This window comes from Plenodomus lingam (genome assembly GCF_022343315.1).
Source record: "Plenodomus lingam strain CAN1 chromosome Unknown contig_6, whole genome shotgun sequence".
Lineage (NCBI taxonomy): Eukaryota > Fungi > Ascomycota > Dothideomycetes > Pleosporales > Leptosphaeriaceae > Plenodomus > Plenodomus lingam.
In genome coordinates, this window is record NW_027093966.1 from 814,330 (window position 1) to 838,140 (window position 23,811).

The 23,811-nt window shown below is 52.0% G+C and overlaps 12 protein-coding genes across 12 annotated transcripts; 3 read left to right on the forward strand and 9 right to left on the reverse strand.

The window, feature by feature from the left end:
• Window positions 1-174: 174 nt before the first annotated feature.
• On the reverse strand, window positions 175-460 carry IAQ61_009510 (uncharacterized protein; the record flags this gene model as incomplete). The annotated part of the gene is made up of 2 exons (XM_003838280.2): window positions 175-251; window positions 298-460. Coding segments are annotated over 2 exons (240 nt in total), but the record flags the coding sequence as incomplete, so codon positions are not given.
• A 284-nt stretch (window positions 461-744) lies between these two features.
• IAQ61_009511 (uncharacterized protein) lies at window positions 745-3,263 on the reverse strand. The gene is made up of 2 exons (XM_003838281.2): window positions 2,701-3,263; window positions 745-2,642 (listed from the first exon to the last, which is right to left on the reverse strand). The coding sequence occupies exons 1-2, from the start codon at window positions 2,900-2,902 to the stop codon at window positions 1,465-1,467; spliced, it is 1,380 nt and encodes a 459-aa protein (XP_003838329.2). The 5' UTR covers window positions 2,903-3,263; the 3' UTR covers window positions 745-1,464.
• Window positions 3,264-3,533: 270 nt separating this feature from the next.
• IAQ61_009512 (uncharacterized protein) lies at window positions 3,534-4,572 on the reverse strand (the record flags this gene model as incomplete). Its single annotated transcript, XM_066098416.1, has 2 exons — window positions 3,534-4,293; window positions 4,397-4,572. 2 exons carry the CDS (start codon window positions 4,570-4,572, stop codon window positions 3,534-3,536), a joined length of 936 nt encoding a protein of 311 aa, XP_065951575.1.
• A 301-nt stretch (window positions 4,573-4,873) lies between these two features.
• GPI14 (GPI mannosyltransferase 1) lies at window positions 4,874-6,293 on the forward strand (the record flags this gene model as incomplete). Its single annotated transcript, XM_003838283.1, has 2 exons — window positions 4,874-5,902; window positions 6,003-6,293. 2 exons carry the CDS (start codon window positions 4,874-4,876, stop codon window positions 6,291-6,293), a joined length of 1,320 nt encoding a protein of 439 aa, XP_003838331.1.
• A 166-nt stretch (window positions 6,294-6,459) lies between these two features.
• Window positions 6,460-10,337, reverse strand: IAQ61_009514 (uncharacterized protein; the record flags this gene model as incomplete). The annotated part of the gene is made up of 2 exons (XM_066098417.1): window positions 6,460-9,561; window positions 9,798-10,337. 2 exons carry the CDS (start codon window positions 10,335-10,337, stop codon window positions 6,460-6,462), a joined length of 3,642 nt encoding a protein of 1,213 aa, XP_065951576.1.
• A 177-nt stretch (window positions 10,338-10,514) lies between these two features.
• Window positions 10,515-10,997, reverse strand: IAQ61_009515 (uncharacterized protein; the record flags this gene model as incomplete). The annotated part of the gene is made up of 1 exon (XM_066098418.1): window positions 10,515-10,997. One exon carries the CDS (start codon window positions 10,995-10,997, stop codon window positions 10,515-10,517), a length of 483 nt encoding a protein of 160 aa, XP_065951577.1.
• Window positions 10,998-11,598: 601 nt separating this feature from the next.
• On the reverse strand, window positions 11,599-12,219 carry IAQ61_009516 (uncharacterized protein; the record flags this gene model as incomplete). The annotated part of the gene is made up of 4 exons (XM_003838285.2): window positions 11,599-11,656; window positions 11,708-12,029; window positions 12,081-12,105; window positions 12,160-12,219. 4 exons carry the CDS (start codon window positions 12,217-12,219, stop codon window positions 11,599-11,601), a joined length of 465 nt encoding a protein of 154 aa, XP_003838333.1.
• Window positions 12,220-12,480: 261 nt separating this feature from the next.
• On the forward strand, window positions 12,481-16,153 carry IAQ61_009517 (uncharacterized protein; the record flags this gene model as incomplete). Its single annotated transcript, XM_003838286.1, has 5 exons — window positions 12,481-12,498; window positions 12,550-12,998; window positions 13,058-15,183; window positions 15,248-15,420; window positions 15,476-16,153. The coding sequence occupies 5 exons, from the start codon at window positions 12,481-12,483 to the stop codon at window positions 16,151-16,153; spliced, it is 3,444 nt and encodes a 1,147-aa protein (XP_003838334.1).
• Window positions 16,154-16,669: 516 nt separating this feature from the next.
• On the forward strand, window positions 16,670-19,777 carry IAQ61_009518 (uncharacterized protein; the record flags this gene model as incomplete). The annotated part of the gene is made up of 1 exon (XM_003838287.2): window positions 16,670-19,777. The coding sequence occupies one exon, from the start codon at window positions 16,670-16,672 to the stop codon at window positions 19,775-19,777; it is 3,108 nt and encodes a 1,035-aa protein (XP_003838335.2).
• A 147-nt stretch (window positions 19,778-19,924) lies between these two features.
• IAQ61_009519 (uncharacterized protein) lies at window positions 19,925-20,335 on the reverse strand (the record flags this gene model as incomplete). The annotated part of the gene is made up of 1 exon (XM_066098419.1): window positions 19,925-20,335. The coding sequence occupies one exon, from the start codon at window positions 20,333-20,335 to the stop codon at window positions 19,925-19,927; it is 411 nt and encodes a 136-aa protein (XP_065951578.1).
• A 190-nt stretch (window positions 20,336-20,525) lies between these two features.
• Window positions 20,526-21,482, reverse strand: IAQ61_009520 (uncharacterized protein; the record flags this gene model as incomplete). The annotated part of the gene is made up of 1 exon (XM_003838288.2): window positions 20,526-21,482. One exon carries the CDS (start codon window positions 21,480-21,482, stop codon window positions 20,526-20,528), a length of 957 nt encoding a protein of 318 aa, XP_003838336.2.
• Window positions 21,483-21,802: 320 nt separating this feature from the next.
• IAQ61_009521 (uncharacterized protein) lies at window positions 21,803-23,497 on the reverse strand (the record flags this gene model as incomplete). Its single annotated transcript, XM_003838289.2, has 5 exons — window positions 21,803-22,420; window positions 22,471-22,959; window positions 23,010-23,246; window positions 23,298-23,354; window positions 23,411-23,497. The coding sequence occupies 5 exons, from the start codon at window positions 23,495-23,497 to the stop codon at window positions 21,803-21,805; spliced, it is 1,488 nt and encodes a 495-aa protein (XP_003838337.1).
• Between the last annotated feature and the right edge of the window lie 314 nt (window positions 23,498-23,811).

Genomic DNA, 23,811 nt, shown 5'->3' on the forward strand with positions numbered 1-23,811 from the left:
TGACTTCATCGTATTCACTTCACTTGCACTTTTTCTCAACGTGGTTGGTGGAAGAGGCGCAGAATTATTGTGATGGGATGGAAAACAATCATGGAAGTAATAATAGGTAGAATTTAACCCTTGTCCTAATCTCATTCTCAATCGTTTTCATGGGATAAATGGTCCATATAGCAGCTACAGCGACTTCTGCAACGCACAATTTTTGGCAACTTTGATATACGTGACACGACAGACAGACTGTGGATGGTTTCCTAGATGGATGCAGGCTGTCACCATGGACATGGATCAATCACTTACCATCTATGGCTTTGATGCTGGTGTTCGGGAAGATTATGACAAGGAGGAAGAAGAGTTTATTAAGATAGTTTCTTCCGAATACTAGGACGAGTCTTACGATGAGCAAGTCGCTGCCTTTGCTAAGATAAGTCACGAGCTTGGGGTCTAGGATTATCAATTTGAACTACATACAATAGTTTATACTTTCTCCTAGAAATAGTATAAAGTATCAAACTGAACTGCCATTATTTCGACTCCACGCATGTAGGTCTGAGTTGCCTGGATTTGCAAGACTAATGAGCTAGTCATAAATAACCAATAGCAAAACAACCCCTTCTTTCCTCGTTCCTTTTTGCTTATCAAACTAGTCGACCTACCCTTACCTCACATGCTTTACTTTCCTACCGGGAATCAGAACAGAAGAAGCATCATGATCATCAAAGTAAGCAAGTCACATGGTGCAAACAGATCCATGATGAAAGGATATTCAACCAAAACTACAGAATCGTGAGTCCTCCCTACTTTTCCACCACCATCACCATCAATCACATCAAAATCGCCTCTCTGCACTCTCCACTACACTCCACCCCATTCTTCCCCTACGGCATATCGTCCAAACCAGATAGTATTGGAAACGAATGGGTAGTGGGTTCAAGGCCTGATATGAAAAAGGAACGAAGTCAAGGTCAACGGAAACAACTTGAAAAAAGTAATGAAAAAAAATGTGTGTAACAGCAAGCCCGAGCCATTCGCAGCAGCTGCAAAGCCGGTATTGCGATCTCCCATCTTTCCTCTAGAGGACCAGGGCTGTTAAAAAAGAGAGTGAGGGCATGAGGGAACAACAGGGCTGGGGTTGGGGATGGGGAAACCTTCTTCACCATCCCATGGGAAACAATAGATGGTTAGCCTCTTGCCCATCAACCCGCTAATCCCTCATTCTCCTCCTCCTACTTCTCCATCATCCTCACCACACAGAGTGCGCCATGATCGATCATAGAAACGCAAGCTTTCTCCCCTTCCCCCCACAGACGAGCGGATCCAGCGTTCACAAAAACCTCAGGCAACAGCATCAGCTTCCGAAACTCGTCGTTGTTTTCTTCCCGACCGAGTCGTCGTCTGTGACGATTCGCCCGCCTTTGAGTGTGGTGTATGCCAAGTGCGCCAATACTGACGCTTCTCTCCGTCTTCCTAATTCGGTTCCCAGAGTTTTCTCCTCCCGCCGCCGCGTACGGGGCTCACCTTAGGGACTGGACGCGCGAAAGAATCTGGGTCGAGGGGTTGGTTGGGGTCGTGGCGAGGGGCGGGTGGGGCACGAAAGGTTGGTCCTGGGGCAACGTAGGCGCCGCGTGGGGCAAAGGTACCGCGTCCTCTAGAGGCTGGGGGACCGCCACGGCCTCGAGGCGGCATGTGCGCGCCTCCGCGACCGCCACGTGACGAGTTGTGTGGGTTGGTGCGGGCGAAGTCGTTGGGGTCAAAGACGCGCTGCTTGCTGGCTGCGGTGTTGGCGGCTGGACCACGCGGGGCGCGGGAAAAGAGTACAATGTCCTCGTCGTCAGAGTTCTCCTGAGGCTTTGACTTGGTTCCTGGGCTCGACTTCGGCCGCTCTGTCGCCTTGGGCATAGATGACGTAATCTCCTTGGTCGCATTGGACTCAACCTCGAGCTTGTGCATGGTGATGTGGTTTTTGTATTCGCGATCCTCGCGGACAACAGCGTCGCGCAACTGCTCGAGGCGCTTGGCTCGCACGCCGAATTTTTGTGCGATCATCTGTTTGATGGGGTCATTGGTGAGAAGAATGAAGGACTCGAGGGCTGCGTCGGGATTGTTCTCTTTGTTGATGCGCCACAGTATGTGGTTGAAGAGAGGACGGAGGTAGACTGGCACAGCACCTTTTGTCGATTGATTGGTGTGGTCGACCTCGGTGCTGGTGCGGGCGGTCTGGTCAGGTGAGTTGGCTGTGAGAACAGCCATCTTATCGTCGCCAACGGCTGCCTCGGCCGAGTTTAGGCTCTTGCTCATGCACGAGCGTGGCGAGCCTGGAGTCTTGGGCGCGTCTTCGTAGCTGTGTGTTGAGCTCATCGAGGTTCCATCGGACATGTCGAGCGCATTGAAAGAACTCTCCAGGTCTTCATGATAGTCGTCTCCCTCTGAATCGCTGTCTTCCATAGAGAGGAGGGTCTCTGGCAGTAAAAAGTGCTCCACATGCTCCCACTTGGTGTAGGCTTCGTCGACGCCCTCGAGTTGGACGCGATCCGCTTCTTCGGCGGCGGGCAACGACGTGACCTCGTCCAGCCACTTGACGGCCTCGCGGGCGTCGGCATTGATGCGCTCCGTGCCGCGTGTCAGGCGGTGGAGCTGAGTGAGTGCTAGTGTGAGTGTCAGTATAGCATGATGATAGACCAAAGGAGCCGCCGTCTTGCATACTGTGGAGGGGGACGTAGAGGCGGATAGCACCCTGCGAGACCCACTTGCGAATGCCGTCGCGGGTGCTCTTCTTGACGCCGGCTATCAGGGCCGTGTCGTCGACGATGCAGTGGAACATCTTGCGCTGCGGCGGCTCGGCGGGTAGGGGCATGGTGGCGCGATCAGGCTTCGCAGAGCGGGGTGGGATCGTGCTGCGACGCATAGCGCTGAGCGAAAAGTGCGGCAAGTAAGGGAGCGAGGATTGGGTCGCGCAGGCTGATTGAAGTGTCGTGGTTTATTCACCTGGGCCGTATCCTTTGTGTGTGGAGATAGGCAGGCGGGGGGGGGGGGGGGGCTCAGGCGGGGTGTGTGTACATATGTGAAGCAGATCCAAGAGGGGATTGGTCGGGCGCGCGAACAAGCATACGGGTAGGCGCAAGTGTTTCACGGCGTGGACATAGTGGAGGCGCCGGGTTGTCGGAGCGCGGGAGCGAGTGAGTCTGTCGTGGTCATGGCGCAGTGGTTCGTGGATTGGGGGAGCGGAGGTTGGGAGGTTGGGAGTTGAGGGCGAAAGTGAGTGAGATGTGACGCCGACGTTGGGCTACCTGGACATGGGTTGGGAAAGCGCGCACGGGGTCACAGCCACAGCCACAGCCACAGCCACAAGCCACAGCCTTGTTTCAGCCTGCTGACATGCGATGTCTCTTCTGACGACTCACTGAGAAATCAACTCGTCGGTTATTGATAGACAGGGGGCTACATAGTCAGACATGTACATTCATCTTCGCACATATCATGTCTCTGGTCTCCATCCGATCGTGGCTCGTGAATCGTCAGCTCTCTGGGCCTCCCTTTCAGTAACTCTCCACCTCGACCTTGGCACTGCCCATATCCGGTAGCCACCCCTTCGGCCTCTCACTCCCCCGAACCGTCACCCCATAGAGCGCCTTCTCCACCTTATCCACACACTCCCTCATAACCGGCATCTTCTTCGTCTCCAGCTCGTGCGCAAACTTGGATCCTCCCGGTGCCTCAAACATCTCCAATTGGAGGCGGATCGCACGAAGGTCGTCTAGCACCGTGCACGCCTTCTGCTGTGTCGACGGTATTGATGATGGATCCTGCTCATCAACATCCATCATATCGCCAGAAATTTCCTCTCCACTGCTGACCTCCCGCTTGACACGTTTGTGGGAGTTGACATTGCCTGATGGCAGTTTGCCGCTGACAGCCATGCTCGTGACACTGAAACGCATCAACTCACCCGTCATATCGCAGATGCCCAGGATATAATCCTCGGGCGTTAAAGAAACTGTACTCTCTGTATCTCCTGAATCCCCGCCACTAAAACTTGCAATCTTGCTCTTGGCTTCTTCATATGTAATGAGCGCTTGCGTCTCCAGATAATGCTGGAAACTCAGCGCTTCCATGAACTCCTGGTTGCCGCCGGTGATCTGGTAAGAGTAGCGATGGGCATTGAGGCCTTGGAGATCAGCCGTGATGGACTTGTACTGTTTCTCAATCGTTTCCCAGTACGGGGCGTTGGACTTTGTGACAAAGGCGGGGAGTGGTTGACCGACTGTTCGAACCCTACGCTGCCTGTCAGAATTGGTACTTTTGCAAAGAGAAATTCGTGTTACAAGCAGACCTTTGGAGTGTGAAGATGCTGTAGAATCATTAGCTGTTGCACCATACACATTTATAGGGAATACAATACATCTTCTTACTCGACGCAGTGATGTCGCGCGACGCTTTGATGATTCTCTCTCGCCGATCGTGATGCTGATCCAGCTCTGCACGGAACCCTTCAAACATGGCCACAAATGGCGACGGCGTCGACTGCGCAGGTTGCCCGTCCGCCATGGCTCCTTCTCTTGCTCGTTTAAGTCCCATGGATACAACTTGGAGACTTTGTACAAAGTACTTTCTTCATGGTAGAGCAAACAGCGCGAATTGAGCTAGCGCGTGCTCACGTGGTAATACCGGTAGCGCTAGTCTGTTTGAGGACTAACAGGCCAGCGGTATTCTAGCATCCGTCTGTCTTTCGAAAAGGACATCAACCATCAACACGTGAAGCTTCAAGTCTTCATCAAACTGCCCTCAACAAAATGTCCTAGCATTTCATTCCCTGTCTTTTCTGTTGTCAGCATAGCCACACATCCCCGTTATAGACTACCCTCCCCATTCCCCAGCCATGGCCCTATCCACCTTCTTCCGCAGTCCCCCTCTAGTCTTCACAAGTTCCATCATCCTGCGCGCAATTTTCCTCTTTTACGGCCTCTGGCAAGATGCCAATTCCCCCATGAAATACACAGACATTGACTACTACGTCTTCACCGACGCCGCGCGCTTCATCTCACGTGGCCAGTCCCCCTACGCACGGGATACCTACCGCTACACACCCCTCTTAGCCTGGCTCATCTACCCGACCGTCTGGCCAGGGAAACTCTGGTTCTCGTTCGGCAAGGTATTGTTTGCGGTTGGGGATGTGGGGGCCGGCTGGATGATGTATCGGATTTTAAAGAGGGATAGGGGCATGGGGACCGAGAGGGCGTTGAAGTTTGCGAGTATTTGGCTGCTGAACCCCATGGTGGCCACAATTAGTACGAGGGGGAGTAGTGAGGGGTTGCTGGGCGTGTTTGTAACGGCGTTGCTTTGGGCGGTGTTGGCGAGAAGGGTGGTGGTCGCGGGAATGTTGTTGGGGTTTGCGGTGCATTTCAAGATTTATCCGTTCATCTATGCGGCGAGTATTATGTGGTGGTTGGACGAAACAAAGATTGGAAAGAACAAGAAAAAGAAGAACCAGTCCGAAGCAAAAGACCAAACCAACACATCACCCATCTCCCAGCTCATCCGCTTCCTCAACCCTCAGAGAATCACCCTCGCAATATCCAGCCTCACCACCTTCATCGCCCTCAACATCGCCATGTACGCCGCATATGGCTACCCCTTTCTAGACCACAGCTACTTCTACCACCTCATCCGCATCGACCACCGCCACAACTTCTCACCTTACAACACCCTCCTCTACCTCAACTCCTCACCCAAACCCGCCTCCTCACCCACCTCCTCCACCCTCGAACTCGAACGCCTAGCCTTCCTCCCCCAACTCCTCTTAAGCGCAATCTTCATCCCCCTCGCCCTCTCCAAAAAAGACCTCCCAAGCACCATGCTCGCCCAGACTTTTGCCTTTGTCGCTTTTAATAAAGTCTGTACTAGTCAGGTACGCACTGATCCTTCCTACTCCCCTCGACTCAACACCCAGACCCAACCCCACATCAGAACCCCCAAGAATACCCAACTAACACAAACCACAATCAAAGTATTTCCTATGGTACATGATGTTCCTCCCTTACTACCTCCCCACCTCCACCCTCCTCCGCTCCCCCCGCATCGGCCTCACTGCTCTCACGCTCTGGATCCTGGGCCAGGTTGCATGGCTGCAACAAGGCTTCCAGCTCGAATTCAACGGCCGTTCTACATTTGTACCCGGTTTGTTTCTCTCGGGTCTGTTTTTCTTCCTGGTGAATGTGGGGATTCTAGGGGTTATTATTGCGGATACGAAAGGTATGGCGGGGAGGGGAGGGGCCGCGGTGGGGAAGAAGAGGGTGTAGTCGGAATGGGGAGGGGAAAGGTGTGCATGGTGTGTTTTTTAATGCGAGTCGGGGAATTCGTTGCGAATATGTGTGGAGAAGACAGGATGTTGGGGCACATTACTGGTTTTGATGGGAGATTGTGCCGGAAAGAATTGCATTGGTAAGTAAGTGAAGGAGCGGGAATCTACAACTCATTCGCCTCCCCCCTCAACAGCCGTCCAAAAGCCCCTCCCTTCTTTCTCTTCAACTCCTTGAAACTCCCCTGCTCCACCACCCTCCCCTTATCCAACATGACAATATGCTCAGCAATCGCCATCATCTCTCTAGCATGCGTGATAATAATCACCGTCATCTTCCGGCCCCTAGCCTCATCCATCTCACTCCCTACCATCCCACGCCCAACCTCCCATTCCTTATCGCCCCAGAACCCGCCCGTCCTTGACCTGGGCGAGAACTCCCCATCCTTGTTCACAGCAGCACCATCCTTTCCCTTCCTTACAAGTGCCAATATACTATCCCTCACGATCCCCGCACTCGCAACATCCAACGCACTAGTCGCCTCATCCAAAATCAATACATCCGGCTTCCTCACCAAAGCCCTCGCAATCGCCAATCGCTGCGCCTGTCCCCCGCTCAGCCCCGTCCCACCATCCCCAATAACAGTGTCATAGCCCTGTGGTAAACTTTCAATGAACTCTGCCACGCCCGATGCCTGTGCCGCAGCACGGATACTGTCGAGACTGGTGAGAGGCGACGAGGGCGAGAGCCCGTAGGTGATGTTTGCAGCGATGCTGGCGGGGAAGAGTACTGGGGATTGAGAAACGATTGCCATTCTGGCACGGAGGGATGTTATGTTTAGGGTTTTGATCTCGATGTTTGAGATGAGAAGACTGGATTGCTGGGCATCGATGGTAGTATAATGGTGGTTTAGCGGGGGAAGACTAGTCGAGTCGGCTTGGTAGAGTTTGAGTAGGAGGGCAGCGATTGTGGATTTTCCCGAGCCAGAGGAGCCGACGATAGCGGTGCAGGTTCCGTGGGTGATGTCAAAGGATACGTTGTGTAGGACTTGCACGTCTTTGCGCGTCGGGTAGGTGAAGTTTACATTGCGGAAGGATATGTCGCCTGCGGTGCTGATTTTCGTTGTTCCGCTGAGTTCGTGGGATGTGGTTGGGAGGCGGGCAAGACGCAGAAGTCGGGAGCCTGCGTCACGCGACATGTTGACTTGTGTCATGTAATGGGCCATGAAATTAACATGGTTGACGCTGAGCATGAGTACGAGAAAAGTCTCAATGATGCTCTTTACGCTGTACTCGTCCCTGCTGATGAGGAGCCCGCCATACCAGAACAATAGTATGGCTACGAAGATGACCCCCGCGAAGTTGAGGCCAAAGACCGATCCCGAATAGATCGCACGTTTGATTCCGATGTTAATTGCCGCAGTCGTAGCATCTGTGTACTTCTTCCTGAAATGCGATTCAAGAACCAGACAACGAACAGTGCGAATGTTCACAAATGTCTCGTGCAGAACCGCGCCGACACGTTCATCAGCGTCTGAGGAGAAGCGTTCCCAGCGGCTGGAAATCGCATTGTAGCCTTGTGTGATACCGTAGAGTATCGGTGCCATGGACAACGCAACGAGGGCCAGTTTCCAACTCGTCACCAAACTCCAGATGATAGAAATAGCAATCATGATGAATATGACCGCAAAGATACACGCAAACCGGCCCGGAAGATTCCTCGCTTCCTCTGCAAAGTGGTCCAACGTCTCTGCAATCCTTGATATGCTGTTTTCTTCTCTATCGAAGAATTCGCGCGGTTGCATGAGGATACGTTTCATGGCTTCAGTCTTGAGTGCTAGAGCCCAAGACTGCGCGACAGAATCGGAGAGGAAGAACAGGAGGTAACTCGCGATACCGTCAACGAAAGCAATTCCAAGAATGACGAGCGCCCATTTCAATGCAGTGTTTGTAGTATTCCCAGGCTCGTAAAAGGTGGAGAGAAGCTGGGCAAAGACCCAAGAGAAGAGGGGTACGGCGGCTGCGTGCAAGACGGCACAGAAGAAGGCACCGAGGAGGAGAATTCGGGGGCGCCAATCTAGAGCTGGCCACACGGATTGGAATATTTCCATGATAGACAGAGACTCAGTTGCGACTGAATTTTGGGTAGCCCCTTTACGACGGGCTAGGTGGCTCTTTAAAAGTGTCTTTGGGTTTTTGGTGTACAGTTTTGGCGGCTTGTCAAGGCGGATGGAATGAGCTTCATAGATGGTCAGTGGACGAGGATAAGCAGAGTATCGAGATACGGGCCGTGAAGTCAAGTCGTCTGAGGCCGTCCAGGGACGATTCATTGACACCCGCCTCATGACAGATGCATTTTGAGAGCCCACAGAGGCCGGCCGTGAGCCATGCCTCCTTGGCATTAAACCGCCTGGCGCAGAAGAAGGAACACCAGGAGGAGGCTTCAGACCAGTTGGGAATTGTGCCATCGAATCTCGGGTTGGAGGATGACTATTCTGAGCAGACTCAACTTGTGTGACTCGCTTCTCCAAGCCAGTCATGCCATTCTCAATATCAGATTCGCGGTTGTGGCCAAGAAATGGTTGAAGCAGAGACTCTCCAAAGAGAAAAGCAGACATAGGTCGACGTGTCGGAGGTGAAATCTCCGCAGCCCATGAATCCGTGTAAAGACCCATGATGTCATCTACATAATCCTCATCTTCAGAATTAAAATCTTCCTCGATCTCCTCTTCTCCTTCACGCTCATCGTGGGTCTCCAGAAAAGATTGAAACGCCCCTGGTCGAGCTTCAAGATCTTTGCGATACCCTTCCTGGACCACCTGTGCGCTGTCTATTAAGTAAACAAAGTCGTCGGACTCAATTTGAGTGATGTCGTGAGTGATGACTATCGTGGTCTTGCCTTTGCGCCATTTCCGTATAGCTTCGAGGATAGAAGCTCTCGTCACGTAGTCGAGGGCGCTGGTCGATTCGTCTAGGATCAGCACGGGAGTGTCACGGACTCTGGCACGCGCCAGAGCCATCCTTTGTTTTTGGCCACCGCTTAGTGCACTACCCTTCATTCCAAGGTGAGTGTCTAGCCCCTCAGGAAGGTCACAGACAACGGAATCCAGCATGGCGAATTTGATCGCCTGATGAACCTCATGCAGATTGATTATCTTTCCTAGGTTACCCAACGCGATGTTGGTGCGGATAGAGTCGTTGAAAAGGACACTATGTTGCTCGACAAGTGTAACCTTTTCTCGAAGCCAGTGGATATCTAGAGCATCGAGCTTGACTCCATCGAGAAGTACACTACCTGAGCAAGGCTGGTAGAATCGAATGAGAAGCTGTCCGAGTGTACTTTTGCCCGAACCACTTTTACCGATGACGAAGGTAGTTTCCCCGGCCGGGAAGAATAGTGAGACATCACGTACGGCGATTTCCTCTGTTCGTGTAGGATATGAAAAAGTGACCTACATACGATCAGCGCAAGACCTCGTAATCGGATCGACCTTGAGTAACTTACTTGACGGAACTCTATGTCACCTAAACACTTCACTGGCTTCAATCGACCCTGCAGTTCCTGGCGCTGATTCCCAACTGAAATCTGCTTCATGAGCAGCCGGAGCCGAGCACCTGCAATTTTTCCCTTCTGCATGACGATAAATTGGGGTAGGAATCCTGTTATGCCTTCGATAGCCATCAGAGCCGCCCAAAATGTTGTGAGAACTTTGGCCGCAGTGCTGTCGCCCTTCTCGACAAGATGACTGCCATACCAGAAGCCCTGCACGAATACACTAAGTGTGAAGAATTGCATAAGACCAATTTGTAAAGAGCGGTAGTTTGCCACGCGATAATAGAGGCTGGCCGCAAGCGATGCAATCTTCGTGAAGATCTTGAGCTCATAAGCTTCACCGTTAAAGCATTTGACAGTCTCAATGCTCTGGATCGCGTTCGTCAAATATTTGAGTGCGTGCTGAAGCTGCTCAGCTTGTTCGTGTACTCTACCCGAAAGTCGATTACCGATAAACACTTGAAAGAGGTAGACCAATGGTATGGTACACATGATGATCAGTGTGAGGTTCCAGGAGTAGTAGAAGGCCACGCCTAAAGCCGCAAGGCTCTGAACAAGACATTGTATGCCCTCACCAAAAGGCGCCGAAACAGATAACTGGAGATCGCGAATGTGCCTAAAAGGATTGTCAGCCCTGTTGCCATGTGTACATCAAGCTGGCGATACTACTCACATCTGGATGGCGGGCAGGAATGCCGCCACACCAGCCTCTCTCGTGTCATACCATGCCATGTCTTTTTCAATGAGCGCCTCAAAAATCCTGTTGCGAGCACTCCTGGCCTGCATCTCGCCGAATGTGAGAAAGAAGAAGAAGTAGAAGCTGTTAGCGATCCAGTTCAGCGTCGCCAGGCCGGTAAGGATGATGCAGTATTTTGTGATGCTACTCATCATCTCGCTGCCACTTATTTGTCCAGCACCATACTCTGTGTATTTTCCGAAGATGAGCCCGTAAACGATTGCGAATATCGGCATCGTAAGGGCCGCGATGAAGGCGCCCAACAGCGCGCCCAGCAGGACTGGGACATGCTTATGAGTGGTGAAGCTGAACAGGGCCTTCCAGCCTATTTTCAAAACATAGTCAGAATCCTCGTCGACCTGAGAAATTGTCTTTTCAGGCCCATCCGTTTCTTTTGCAGACGGGCTACTGGCCATGTTAATTGCTGGTTGAGAGCATCTGTGCAAGAGAAGAAAAGCGCGCACGAAGTAGGACCTGACGAGAAGGCCGACATGAGAGGTGAAAGTGACGATTTCCAAGTTTGCTTTAGTTTCCGTTTGCCATGCGAGCACAATGAGTTGCGTTGAGAAATGGTTTTCTTCGCTTACTTTGTTTGGGCTTGATATTGTTCTCAGCGACCACTAAAGGTATCTGCAAGACAGCCATCCTCTTCATACTACTGCACCTGCAACAGCTGGTTATAGTTGATTCTCATTCTGTCATTCACAAAGGACAATTCGATGCCAGTGGTTTTGAAAGAGTCTTTCTTTCAGCGTTTCCAATAATTTATCCTGGACAGCTATGGCGAGCTCATACCGTCTCTGCTCACTGCCTCTATATTTGGCGGTACTATTGAATTGAAAAATTACACTGTAAAGCAGTCTGGTGCAGGCCATTCCCTTGCAACCGGTTGGAGTCGCGCAGAACTCGACGCAGCATATGAACGCAGGCATAGCGCGACGTTTGGAGGGACTGCCGAAGTCATCGGATGTGTAAAGGGTCATCAAGGGTATCATCGCTTCGTTTTCATTGTCATTTCTATTTGCCTCCAGCTTGAGCTTGCTCGTAGATCCAGTCGTTCAGGCCTTCGCGGTTGCTGCCTTTGTTAGATCTCACTCCACGCTGGCGCATATGGCTGTTGGCTTACCGCGCGATTTCAATTGCATAGAACTGCATGCGCACTGCAAAAATTGTCCCCTCCTGGGTGTAATCGGTCTTGGGACTGGCGCGAACCATTGCGCCAAAATTGTAGTCATCGACTTTCTTCTCGTACTCGTTTATAAAGTTGCGCCATCGCTCCTTACCCTCTTTGCTCTTCATCTCGTCTTCATTGAGCGTGGCCGACGCGTCGAATTCTGGAAAGTCCTTCTTGAGGTGTGCATAGATTTCATCGTCGAATTTGGTAAGGCGAAGCTTCGAGCCTGGGATCTTCTCGAGGATCTTCCAGTAGGTTTCCATGTGCTGAACGACTGCGCGGTTGTGTTAGCTGGCTGGATGTCGCATTTCCGTAAACCACATACCTTTGACAGCGAACTGCTTCTCAATCTAGTAACCATGTCAGTCTGCCGTCCTAGCTATACTGTGAAGTGCGCAACATACGTCCTCGAAGTTCTCCGTCTCCTCAGGGTTGATCTGCCCGATAGGCGAGGCGAGAGACATATTGTAGGCTATATTAATGTGTTTAGGGTATCGCGATCAAGAATCGGTCATGTAACCGTCCAATATATGGGATTTCAGTTCGTAGTGGGTGGGTTATTGGTGTAGCGTGTTGAGCCCGCATCGCATCCGATATAAATTTCATAGGAGGGGGGGCTCGGTCGTCACTGCCCCACTAACCTTCAGCCACAGTGCGGGGCTGACTGAACATTGCAAAGGTTCCATCACAAACTCCAATCTTCTACAAGACGCTCCTACCCGCCAATGTCATTTTTTCTTCATGTGAGTGTGTTCTATACTGACCGCGTTCGAGACTTAGCTAATCTAGTCAAGCATGAATGCACTCGCGTACCAGTAACGGCTGTGGCCTCCTGTGGCACCCTCCTCGTTGCTGCAGAAGGCCCATTCCTCCGTTTTTACGGTGCCAGTGACACTCACTTCATCTCATCGCAACGTGTATTCAAGGCCCAGACGATCCATGGGATTGCGGTCTACTCAGAGCAGCATGATCATGTGACCAGGCTCATAGTCTGGGGTGGCCGATGTGTGCGTGCCCTTGAAGTGAGACCGCACTCATTGGAGCAATCTAGAACCGAGACCTTGACTGTATCTCTATCAGACATGATCTCGGCTCCAGACTGGATAATAGATCTAGCACCGCGCCCAATAAGTCTAGACGAGCTCGAGTATCAAGATGCCATTTTTGCCGCCGTAACAGCTCACAATGCCTTACTGCAGCTGTCAATAGAGTGCAGGCATGGTGATAGAATATCAAGTCGCAGGTAAGTGTCCCAGCTTTAAGTTTTCCCATCCTTTCTTCCAGAAGACTGACGGGTTCGAGCCACTTTACCGTCTCTATCATAGAATTGACTACGAGCACACGATCTATTCTCTATTCAGCCCATCTTTTCTGGGATTCACCAAATACCCTACTTGTCGTTGCTGGTACTGCTTTTGGTGAGATCATGTACTGGTCCTGGAGCCAGGATGGTAGCGATGCACCAGTCTCGCGAACGCACCGCATCTTTACTGGCCATGAAGGTTCAATATTCGGCGTTCGGATTTCTAAAGAACTCCCATCAGAATGCTGCCAGAAATTGAGGCGATTAATTGCAAGCTGTAGTGATGATCGTACCATCCGCATATGGGATGTTTCGGATGTTGTCCCATCTGAGAAGAATGGAAACAGTGATGAGGACTCCGAGGCAACGAGAACAAGGCACACAGGATTCAATAATGAATCTTTTGACGCTAGTCCCTCTACCAATATAGCGTGTCTAGCAATTGGATGGGGTCATACCTCACGCATTTGGGCCGTTCGGTTCCTGGAGACCTCACCTTGTAGCGGGTCATTATATCTCCAGTCCGCCGGAGAGGATGCGACTGCACGTATCTGGGAACTGGTTTCATCAACCTCTCTTGACAGAAGAACAACCTATACGCTGTCACAGGTTGATTGTGCCGCGCATCATAGCGGCAAGAACCTATGGGCTAGCGACGTATCCCGAGACTTGAAAAGTGTGCAATACACGATATGTGGTGGTGCCGACAGCAAAATCACGGCATCTTCATTGCCTCAGAGTGCACAAGCCACCAATTTAAGACCTCGTGTTGCACTTGGAGAGTACACTATCGAAGATGTTCTCACTTTATCTGAGCCCTTTTTCGTGGAGTCGAAACAGGTAGCAACGCAAGACAAACAAAAGTTTTCCAAAAAGACTGAGTTCTTCAGAAGCTATTGCTTCGTTGACACAGACACATTTCTGTTGACGACGAATTCTGGCAAAGTGCTTCTGGCGTCTTTGTCTGAAGAGACAAAAACCGATCCATCAGGCCTCCTAGCTGGATCAACCTGCGTCGCCACTCTGGATGAGCTGGCTGGTTATTCTGTCTGCACTAGTGGCTCAGTGCCTGGATTAGCCTTCATAACAGGCAAAAAGGGTGGCATTTATGTATTTCACAAGGGTACATCGACGCTCAAGAATATCTATGACGCCGCAGGCAAAATTGGAGACATGCTTACCACAGACATGTCCGGAGGAGATGGTGACAAAAGACTGAAGCTACTGGTCATAATTGTGGGCCAGCCTCAAGCCCATCTTTTGTTCTTGGATATTGCATCCGATTCACAGGTGTCTCGTGACATAACGATTCCGATAGACTTCGGCACTGGCTCACTCATTACAAGTATGGAATATGTGACCGTACCTGGGAGAAGTTTCACTTTCTTGGGATTTCGACGCGGCACTATAGCTATCTACGAAAATCACGATAGTGGAATCCAAACGGGAGAAGCAACCATGATGTATGTCATCGAATCGGCACATACGCACGAGACGGTCACCTGTATGAAGTGGGTTTCTTCATCTCTAGATTCATTAATTGGCCATCTTATCTCAACAGGCCGAGATGGACGATTGATCATACACCAGCTCGACCTGTCTGTCAAATCGGTTCAGCTTGTCAGTCGTTTAACAATGCCGATTGGACCAAATATCGAAGGCTTGTATTTCCAAAAGGGCCATTTGATGATCCACGGCTTCTCAAGCAAGAATTGGGTTCTTTACGATGTGACAGCCGAAGAGGAGGTGATGGGAGTTGAGACTGGCGGTGCACATCGGAGCTGGGCTTACCAACCCTCGCCGTCTAGCCATGGAGGAATACTCGTATGGACTAGAGCATCGAGCATGCACATTTGCCGTCAGACCGAGTTGAGTCATGTTGTAATCCGATCTGGTGGGCATGGACGGGAGGTTAAGGCAGTGGCAATCTCAAATAAATGCAGCGACAGGTCGCACAGTCCCCTCATTGCTACCGGTGCTGAGGACACGGATATCAAAATTTTCGAGTACATTAACGGAGGTCTGATTTGCAAGACAACCTTGCGAAAGCATACTACTGGTATCCAGCACTTGCAGTGGTCACACGACGGCCGGTATCTGTTCAGTAGTGGCGGATGCGAAGAGTGTAAGTCTCCCTGGCAAAGGTGCTCTCAAATTTATGCAGATATTACTGCTAATAATTGCGTTAGTCTATATATGGCGGATTTGCGACTTGCCATCAAATCTGGGAGTTGGCATTGTTTGCGAACACGAATATGTCCCAGAAAGTGAACACGCTGATCTCAGAATCATGTCGTTCGACGTCAGATCACGCGGGCCTGTCTATATCATTGCCATGGTCTTCTCCGATTCCAGCACCAAGGTAACGCTGACTCATCCATTCTCAATGTGTGTGTGTTTGCACTAACGATACAAAGCTCTACCAATTCAGTCCCAAATCATCCGTGGGCCTGATCCCTCTTGCTCGAGGCATATACTTCACATCGTGTTTAACACAATGTACATTCTTACCTGATCAAAGTATTCTCACCGTCAGCACGGATGGTCATGCTGTTGTATGGCCTTTACATTGCGAAGGGTCATTGGGCCACGCGAGTACATTGAGCTGGAAGCATCCGACGCGAATACATCAGAACGCTTCCAAAGCTATGGCGACCTACGACGTTGACGAAGGGACAATGCTTATCGTCTCAGGTGGTGATGATGGCAGTCTGGCTCTAATGACTGTATCCAATGTGCAGGACTCGAAGACCCTATTCGCTTCTCCACCGGTCCTTGTTAGCCGTGCGCATGCCTCAGCCCTTACATCATGTGCAATCGTCACATATCCTGTTTTGGGGCGCACATTTATCCTGACATCTGGCACTGATGAATGGGTAAGGCTGTGGGAAGTAAAGCACCTGAAAACGTCGAGTGATGTCAAGACAATGAGCTCAATACCAAACATAGAAGTCATCCGACTGGGAAAGGTCAAGACGAATGTGGCCGATGTATCTAGCATGGCTGTCCTGGACACGTCAGATGAAAGCGCGAGGGTATTACTATGTGGCGTTGGGATGGAAGTAATTCGGTTGGAATGGGATGGGGATAGCTGATGATAAGAAAACACATGGTATCAGCCAGTTCGGTAACTGTCAATATCCTGTGAACGAGATAAGTGGTTGGAAACCCTCAGTACGTGGTGTGGGTAAAAGGAAGATCTCTGTGCTCAGCTGGGTGACTAGAAATCTATGTATGATGTGGTCTATTTGTCTTGTGCTTGGTTAATAATGGTTCCTAAAGTGCATAGTTACACCAGATACACAGTCAGGTAGTTCGTAGTTCACAGGAACCCGTGATCACGTGCTGACCAGTGCGCTGTAGGAGCTCCTGCCGCGTTATGGGAGCTCTTGTCGCGCGATACAAGCTCCTGCCGCGTGACAGATGACGCTAGCCTGATGTACACGATAGTTGTCGGGGCAACGCGCTCGCTTACCGGTTCGCGCGCTTTGACAACAATCGTAACCCATCCACATAACTAACTGAGCGTCACCCGATCACCTCCACACCACAACCACCTACGACAAAAACACAACCACCACGAGAAATCGCCATCAGTACTCTCACAAAAGATGGTCGCTACACGCCGCGGGGCGAAAACCGCTCTGGAAGAGGCACCTGCCCCCTCCAACATCCTCAACGCGCCTCCCAAGCGCGGCGGGAAGAAGAAGGCAGATATCGAGGGAGACACCGAAGCCGCGCCTGTCGCCACCAAGGCTACCAAGCGCAAGGCAAAGGCAGAACTCGAAGCCGACGCGCCACCCATGGTGAAGAAGGCCGCCGTCAAGAAGGCCGCAGAACCTGTGCCTGCCGCCAGCAAAACCACAAAGCGCAAGGCAAAGTCAGAGCCTGAAGCTGACGCACCGCCCATGGCGAAGAAGGCAGCTGTCAAGAAGGCGACTAAGCCTGTGTCTGCCGCTACCAAGCGCAAGGCACAAGCAGAGCCGGAAGCCGACGCGCCGCCTATGGCGAAGAAGATGAGTGTCACCGCAAAGATTGCACGCGATGCCAAAGCCGAGATGCCAGCAGCTCTCAAGCGCGCGACCCGAGGTCGCAAGGCCGAGGAGACCGTCGCTGAAGAAGAGCCGGCGCCTGCAGTCGTCAATCGGGCGATAAAGCCTGCGACTACCCGTGCGCGCAAGATCCCAGCGAAAAAGGCCGCCATTGTTGAGGAGCCAGTCGCTGTTGGAGAAGACGTAGTCGAAGAAGTTCCTAAGCCAGCATCGCGCACACGCAGGGCACCTGCAAAAAAGGCTGCTGTCATTGAGGAGGCCGAGCTGGTCAAGCCCGCTGCTCGTACACGCAAAGCAGCAGCTCCCAAGCTGACAGCACCCACACCTGTCCTTGCTCCTGGAGTCACACACGAGGGACATGTTGTCGCTCTCGAACAAGACTCGCCGCTCAAGGCCCCGGCCCGCAAGCCCACAAAGAAGGCTGCCGCTCCCGCCCCCGTGCCATTCATCCCTGCGATACCTGAGGTCGAGCAGATTGAGGAGCCTTTTACCGAGTTCCCCGGCGTCTCCTCCACACCGGGACGCTTCGCCCAAGACTTCACAACGAGACGTGCGATGAGAGAGCTGCCAAATTACCCCAGCACTCCAGCGCACATCTCGGCGCCCATCTCAAGCAAGGCAGCCATGGCTGAGTTGCCCGGGTACCCTCAGACACCAGCTCACATTCAGGCTCCCATGAGCACCAAGGCAGCACTCGCTGAGATGCCCAGCTATCCTAATACGCCTGCTCACATCAAGGTTCCCAGTCCCGCCTTAGAGGTCATGGACGAGATCCATGAAGAGTCCGAAACATCCATCCAGGATGACGGTGCCATGGAAGGTAACGATGAGCACGCTGTCGACACCAGCAACGAGGCTGCTATGAACGAGCTGCCAGATTACCCGACCACCCCAGCACACATTGCCGCGCCTCTCAGTAGCAAAGATGCATTAGAGGCGCTTCCAGACTACCCCATGACACCTGCCCACATCAGGGCCCCATTGGCCAACAAGGATGCTCTTGACGAGTTGCCCGGTTACCCCAAGACTCCCGCACACGTTCAAGTACCTCAGGTTTCAAGCGAGGCGCCAGTAGAGCTTGCCGATGATTCTCACACACCTATCAAGAACACTCCCTCACCTACGGCCGCTGTTACTCAAGAATTGGCTATTGCCGAGTCCACTACCCCTATCGGGATCACTTCACCAGTGCAGCAAGTTATGATCGAAAATTCAACAACCCCTGAGAAGATGGCGTCGACGCCAAAGGCAGGAAACGTCCCTGCAACAGCTGTCGGGGATCCATCTACGCCGACTGAGATCAGCTCCCCCATTACAGAAGGCAACTTCTTATCAGGTACTCCTCGGGTGCCTGAAAACATTACTTGGGGTATCACTGACCAGGAGGCATTCGAAGAGCTTCCTGAAGATTACCCTACCACCCCGGATCATATCAAGGCACCGGTATCTATAAAGGATACATTGGCCGAGCTTCCAGGGTACCCAAAGACTCCAGCCCACATCATTGCACCCATGACCCCTCGTCGCGCTCTAGCTGAGCTACCGAATTACCCCACGACTCCTGCCATGGCCATGGAGGCAGCCATTCAAGAAGAGATATCTGCCTCGGTCAAGAAGCAGACGCCATCGCCGTTGGCCAAAAAGCAGACCCCATTGGCGTTTCCGCAACGTGAAGACAATTCGTTCTCGATTGCTCATGATGATAGCGAGATGACTGATGTGAGCAACATGGACAGCGAGATCCCGGAGACAATGTCGAAATTCTCCATTGCGCCTTTACAGCTTGCCGCAGTCCCCACATTAGCTCCTCCTACCCAGCTTGCCACCACCCTCTCAGCTCAAGAGCCCGCTTCTCCAATTAAATCTGCTCTGCGATCGCCTCAGAAGATGAATTTCAAGACCCCTAAGAAGGCTGTTACTTGGGATGATCCTGAGGAGAACGGGGTGTCACTGCTCAACGAGGGTCCTCTCGGAGGCATGACCTTCCTGGTCGATGTCACCCGTAAAGGCAAGGATCAAGAGTTTCTCTTCCGTCATCTGCTAGAGGACCTCGGTGCCAAGGTCGTTCAGGATTGGGAGAGCGGCACAATTAGCCATGTTATCTATAAGGATGGCAACAACTCCACGCTCCAGAAGATTGTTGCCAGTAACGGCGCCATCAAGTGCGTCAATGTTGGATATGCTTTGGATTGCGAGGCTCAGAGGAGGCGTTTGGATGAGAACCCATATTTGGTCGATCTCTCCATCACTATTCCTGACCCTCCAAAGCCTGTCGCCGCAATGAGAACATACACCCCCATGCGCACACCTTCTCAAAACAAGGTTGCAACTCCCTCCGTTTGCACTAGTTTGCCCGCTACGCCTACCAGCTCAGAGCTGGACCGTTCCATGGTCATTGATGACGACAAGGAGAACAGCGAGATCGGACTCTTTTTCAGATTGGACGATGACTTCAGGGAGATTCGATCGGTGCCTCCGAAGAAGTCAAGGTACCTTTTCGCCAGGTCGCCTATCAAGACCCCTTCGCAGCCGAAGTTCCTGGCGCAAACCCCGATCAAGCCTCAGTCGGTCATGCAGCCTGCTACGGTTGCTGGCAAGAAGCGTTCCATGGAAGAATCTTTCCCCAGTATCCTGTCGGCGTCGCCAAAGAAGCTTCGATTCACCTAGTCGCCTGACCAAAGTATTTGAGATTTGTGCGATATTTGTTTTGGTGGAGTTTGAATACCAGGGATGCATAGGTGTTCAGCATAGTAACGGTGTTCACGGTGTACTTGTTTTTGTTATTTTCCCTCTCTTCTACGAACAGTTTGCTACTCACACCCCGCGCTTGTCCGGCGCCCCTTCATCGCGGCTTGAGAGTCCTTGTGCTGAGTGCAGCCTCCCGAAAGGTGATGGCTCCCCATAAGGACTCAACATAGCCAGGTGATAGGGCGTTGGCTCTGGAGCGACGGTGTCAGTTTCAACATGTTCGTTTGTGTTTATATTGTGCGACTCAGTTTTTTGTTTTGGCGTTTGGTTATTTTTGGAACACAACGTGTGCATCATGACGGATGGGAATGGTGTTTTTTGTGTGCATAAAGTTCCTTGCAACTTCATGCGAGCAGATCGGATTGGACTGGCGTTGGTTGGCTTTACAACATTCTCTGTCACGTAGTGTACGAATGACATGATGATCACTACTTCAATCTTTGGTTGCCTCTTGTCCGATGGTTTGCTTTGAATCATGCTTTTGAGTTATATTTGTCACAGGACGGCTGGACTTGAAGTGAGTCCAGCTGGCCGGCCGCTTGTCTACATCGACATTATCTCCTCTTGTCTATATGCAGTTGTCGCAAAGCTCCTCCCAATTATTAGATTGTATAAGATCCACGCTTCCAAATGCATCAACCATCATCAAATCAACAATCCACCGACCCTAGAACGGCACATCCATCCCCTCCACCCCTTCATCCTCCCCCTTTGCCTCCCCCTCCCACAAAACCTCCTTGATAAACCCGACCAACGCATTCACACTCGCCTTCTGCGTACTCGGTAAAAAGTGCCCGCCAGGATGATACACGACATACCTCTCCCCAGATTTCTCACATGCCTCCACAAGCGCGAGACTGCGCTTCTCCTCAACCACAACATCCTGGCTGCCCAGGAAATGCAGGACGGGCGTTTGGATCTTCGGGTCATAGAAGGCGGCGTATGATGATGCACCCTGGGGCAGGAAACCAGAGTATACAACTGCGAATTTGAGCGGAGGATGGATGGCCGAGACTGTATCTGCTGTGGGGATAAAAGCAGCAGGGAACGGCATTCCACCACTCTCAATCTTCTTCTCAAACGCCTCGCGCCGCCGCGGTTCCAACACTGATGCCAACATCGCCGCCACCGCGCCCCCCTGCGAAAATCCCACCACGCCATCAAATGGCCCGGACTTTCTTAACACAGATGCCAGCGCCTCGAAACAGCCCTCTATCCCATCATACACGTAACCACCCTGGTCCCCCAAACTCTTCCTCTTCCACCACGCCCACGCATCCAATTCCTGCTCTTGGTTCTCTGCACCTCCCGAACCATCCGCAGCCGCGTCCCTGCTTGTACCGGCGAGCCAGCTCTCGTCTGCGGGCGTGAGGCGGATCGGCGCGGTCGGGTAGACCAGCTCGATGCCGGCTGGGAAAGCTTTTTGCAGTGTTTTGCGGAGCGCGCCGGTTTTGGCTTGGAAAAGGGGGCCAGATTGTGTGTAGCCGTGTAGCATGAGGATTTTTATCGGGCGCTTGGGGGGCGGGGCGGCGGCCATCTTGGACCAGTGGGTGCGGGTGTGGAGGTCGAGGGGTTGGAAGCAGAGGCGTGTTTGGGCGAGGAGGCTGGAAGGGCGGATGGGCATGTACGTGTTTCCAAGGCTGAAGAGTGTGGAAGTTGGTGATAGAATGGGTGAGGTTTGAGACGGGTAGGGATTCAGTAAAAAGATTGAAGATGGTCGGTTAGAGTTGTAGGGTGGAGATGAGGTCATGGGTGTTGCGGGGCAGCTTTTGGCGAAGGTGGGCGCAGCTGGAGGGGTCACAATCCGTGCGACGAGAGTACATGCAGCATGTCCATGTGTATATTACATGCGCAGTGCATGCGCAGAGCACTGAATAGCGGCTCTTTCTAGCTAAACTATTCATAACTCTTTCCAGAACCTCGTCAATTCGTCGTGACATCCCTCTATTTTGCCTTGCCCTTGACTGCCTTACTCTTCTCGATCTTGGTAGGTTGAATGCGAGCCATCATCTCCTCTTTGGTGATGAGATGATCAACGCGCTCCAAGAGACCGAGCAAGCTCTTCATATTCCCACTCCACTCATTCAACACATCATCGGAATCCCTGGGCTTAGAGAACGTGACGACGCGCGCAGGTCGATCGATCTTGGCATAGATGGTCTTTGCAGTGACGAGCTCGCTAATGTTCTTCTCCGTCTCGTCCTCGGTCAAATCCAGAAGCTCAGTCAGGCGTGGAATCTGGATGCGTGTGTAGTACTTGGCGACAACGCGGACGTTGTGCTCAATGACACGCTTGCGCAGATCCTGCCACCTCTGGAATGCCTTGGGGTCGTCTGAGTCGTCCTTCTCTGCGTCGAAAACATCGGTCTCTGTCAGGTGGGGGCCGAACTGCTTCGCTACCATGGGCCATCTCATCAGCTCGGGCACGGTGAAGAGCTTGACAAGTTGTGCGTCTTGTGGGATCTGCGAATTTCGCGAGTCGCGTTGGATACGGTGAATGAGGTCCGACTGCTCGTTGTCGTATGGCGCAAGAATAACGAAGTAGATGACACGTTGGAGGACCTGGAAACATTATCAGATATAGCTCTTACGCACATGGCAGCTCGACATACCGCTTGGAGCTTCTTGGGGTCTTGCTCTACCGCCTCAGTGTCAAGAACCTGGCGGTAGTGCTTGCAGGCGTCCAAGTACTTGTCGTCGTGCTTGGCTAGAGTGATCTGCTGCTCATAATACCTAAGCTTGAGATCTGTGACATCATCTTCTGGCTCAATGGGCGGGTCATCGACACTCCTTGTCTTTTCCTTCTCCTCGCGTTCCTTCTGTTCCTTCTCGAGCTGCTCTGCCGACTTCTTTGGTCTCCGCGCAAAGTACTTTGTGCTAATCTTCCTGCTTAGGATACCAGCCTGTGTCCAATCGCCCTTTTCTATGCAGAGTGAGACTTGTTGTAAGATGAACTCGGTCTTCTCTCGTCGGGTCATGGAGCCGAAGGTTTCGACTTGGAGTTCACAAAGGATGTCGGTCGCCGCGTTGATGTCGCCTTGCTCCTTTTTGATGTTGGACAATATTCGAGTAACGCGGGCTCGCTCGACTTCTACAAAGATCTGTGGTCTTGTCAGTAACTTCCTCTCTACAGATTCCAATAGGCGCTCACCTTGCCCTCGGTGACTGTTCGCAACGTCTCGATGACGGATAATTTCGTTTCGAGGTTCGGCGTTTCATCCAAAAATCCCATGACGGTCTGCACCATCTTGGTAGTGGCCTGCTTGAGCTGTCCATGCTTCTTCGAAAGGAGCAGGACCTGCTCGTTCATCAAATTCCAATCGCCCGCATTCTTGGCTATTGTGACGATGGCGATGATGATTCGGGAGGTGGATGCGAGATCTGATGCCTAGACGGTGTAAGTAAAGAGTTGCGTGCGCAGGATAGCAAGCTTGTGTACCTGGCGCGTCTTCTTCTCGAGAGTGAGCAGCTGGTCGATTCCAGCTTGTGCATTCTTCTATGTCGTACGTCAGCTTCATATGCTCTACTTCACCAGAATTGCCTTGAACATACTGCGCCTAGCTTTTCGGCCTCTGGAATGGCTGCATCTGCCTCTTTTGTAAAGTCCTTGTCGGCCTTGAGCACCTCTCCGCTTGACATGGTGGCGGGGTGGTGGAGGGTTGTTTATTGCGATGTAGCGGCTTTTTGGGTCACCTCAGGTCTGGCGTATGAGAGAGATGAGAGAAGGGATCGATATAGAGACTTCGATGTGGCGCACTGGTGTTGTTTGGTTATGTACTCCAGCCCATCAGTGATGTAGGGCAGCTCGCGGTACCGGTACACGCATGGACCAATCGCGCTAGGATCAACGATGCGCCGAAGACCTTCAACGACCACGCAGTCGACAGCAATCTCATACTCACAATGCACGTAACATTCTAAGCATCCATAATCAAACCGTTAGATGCCAATTA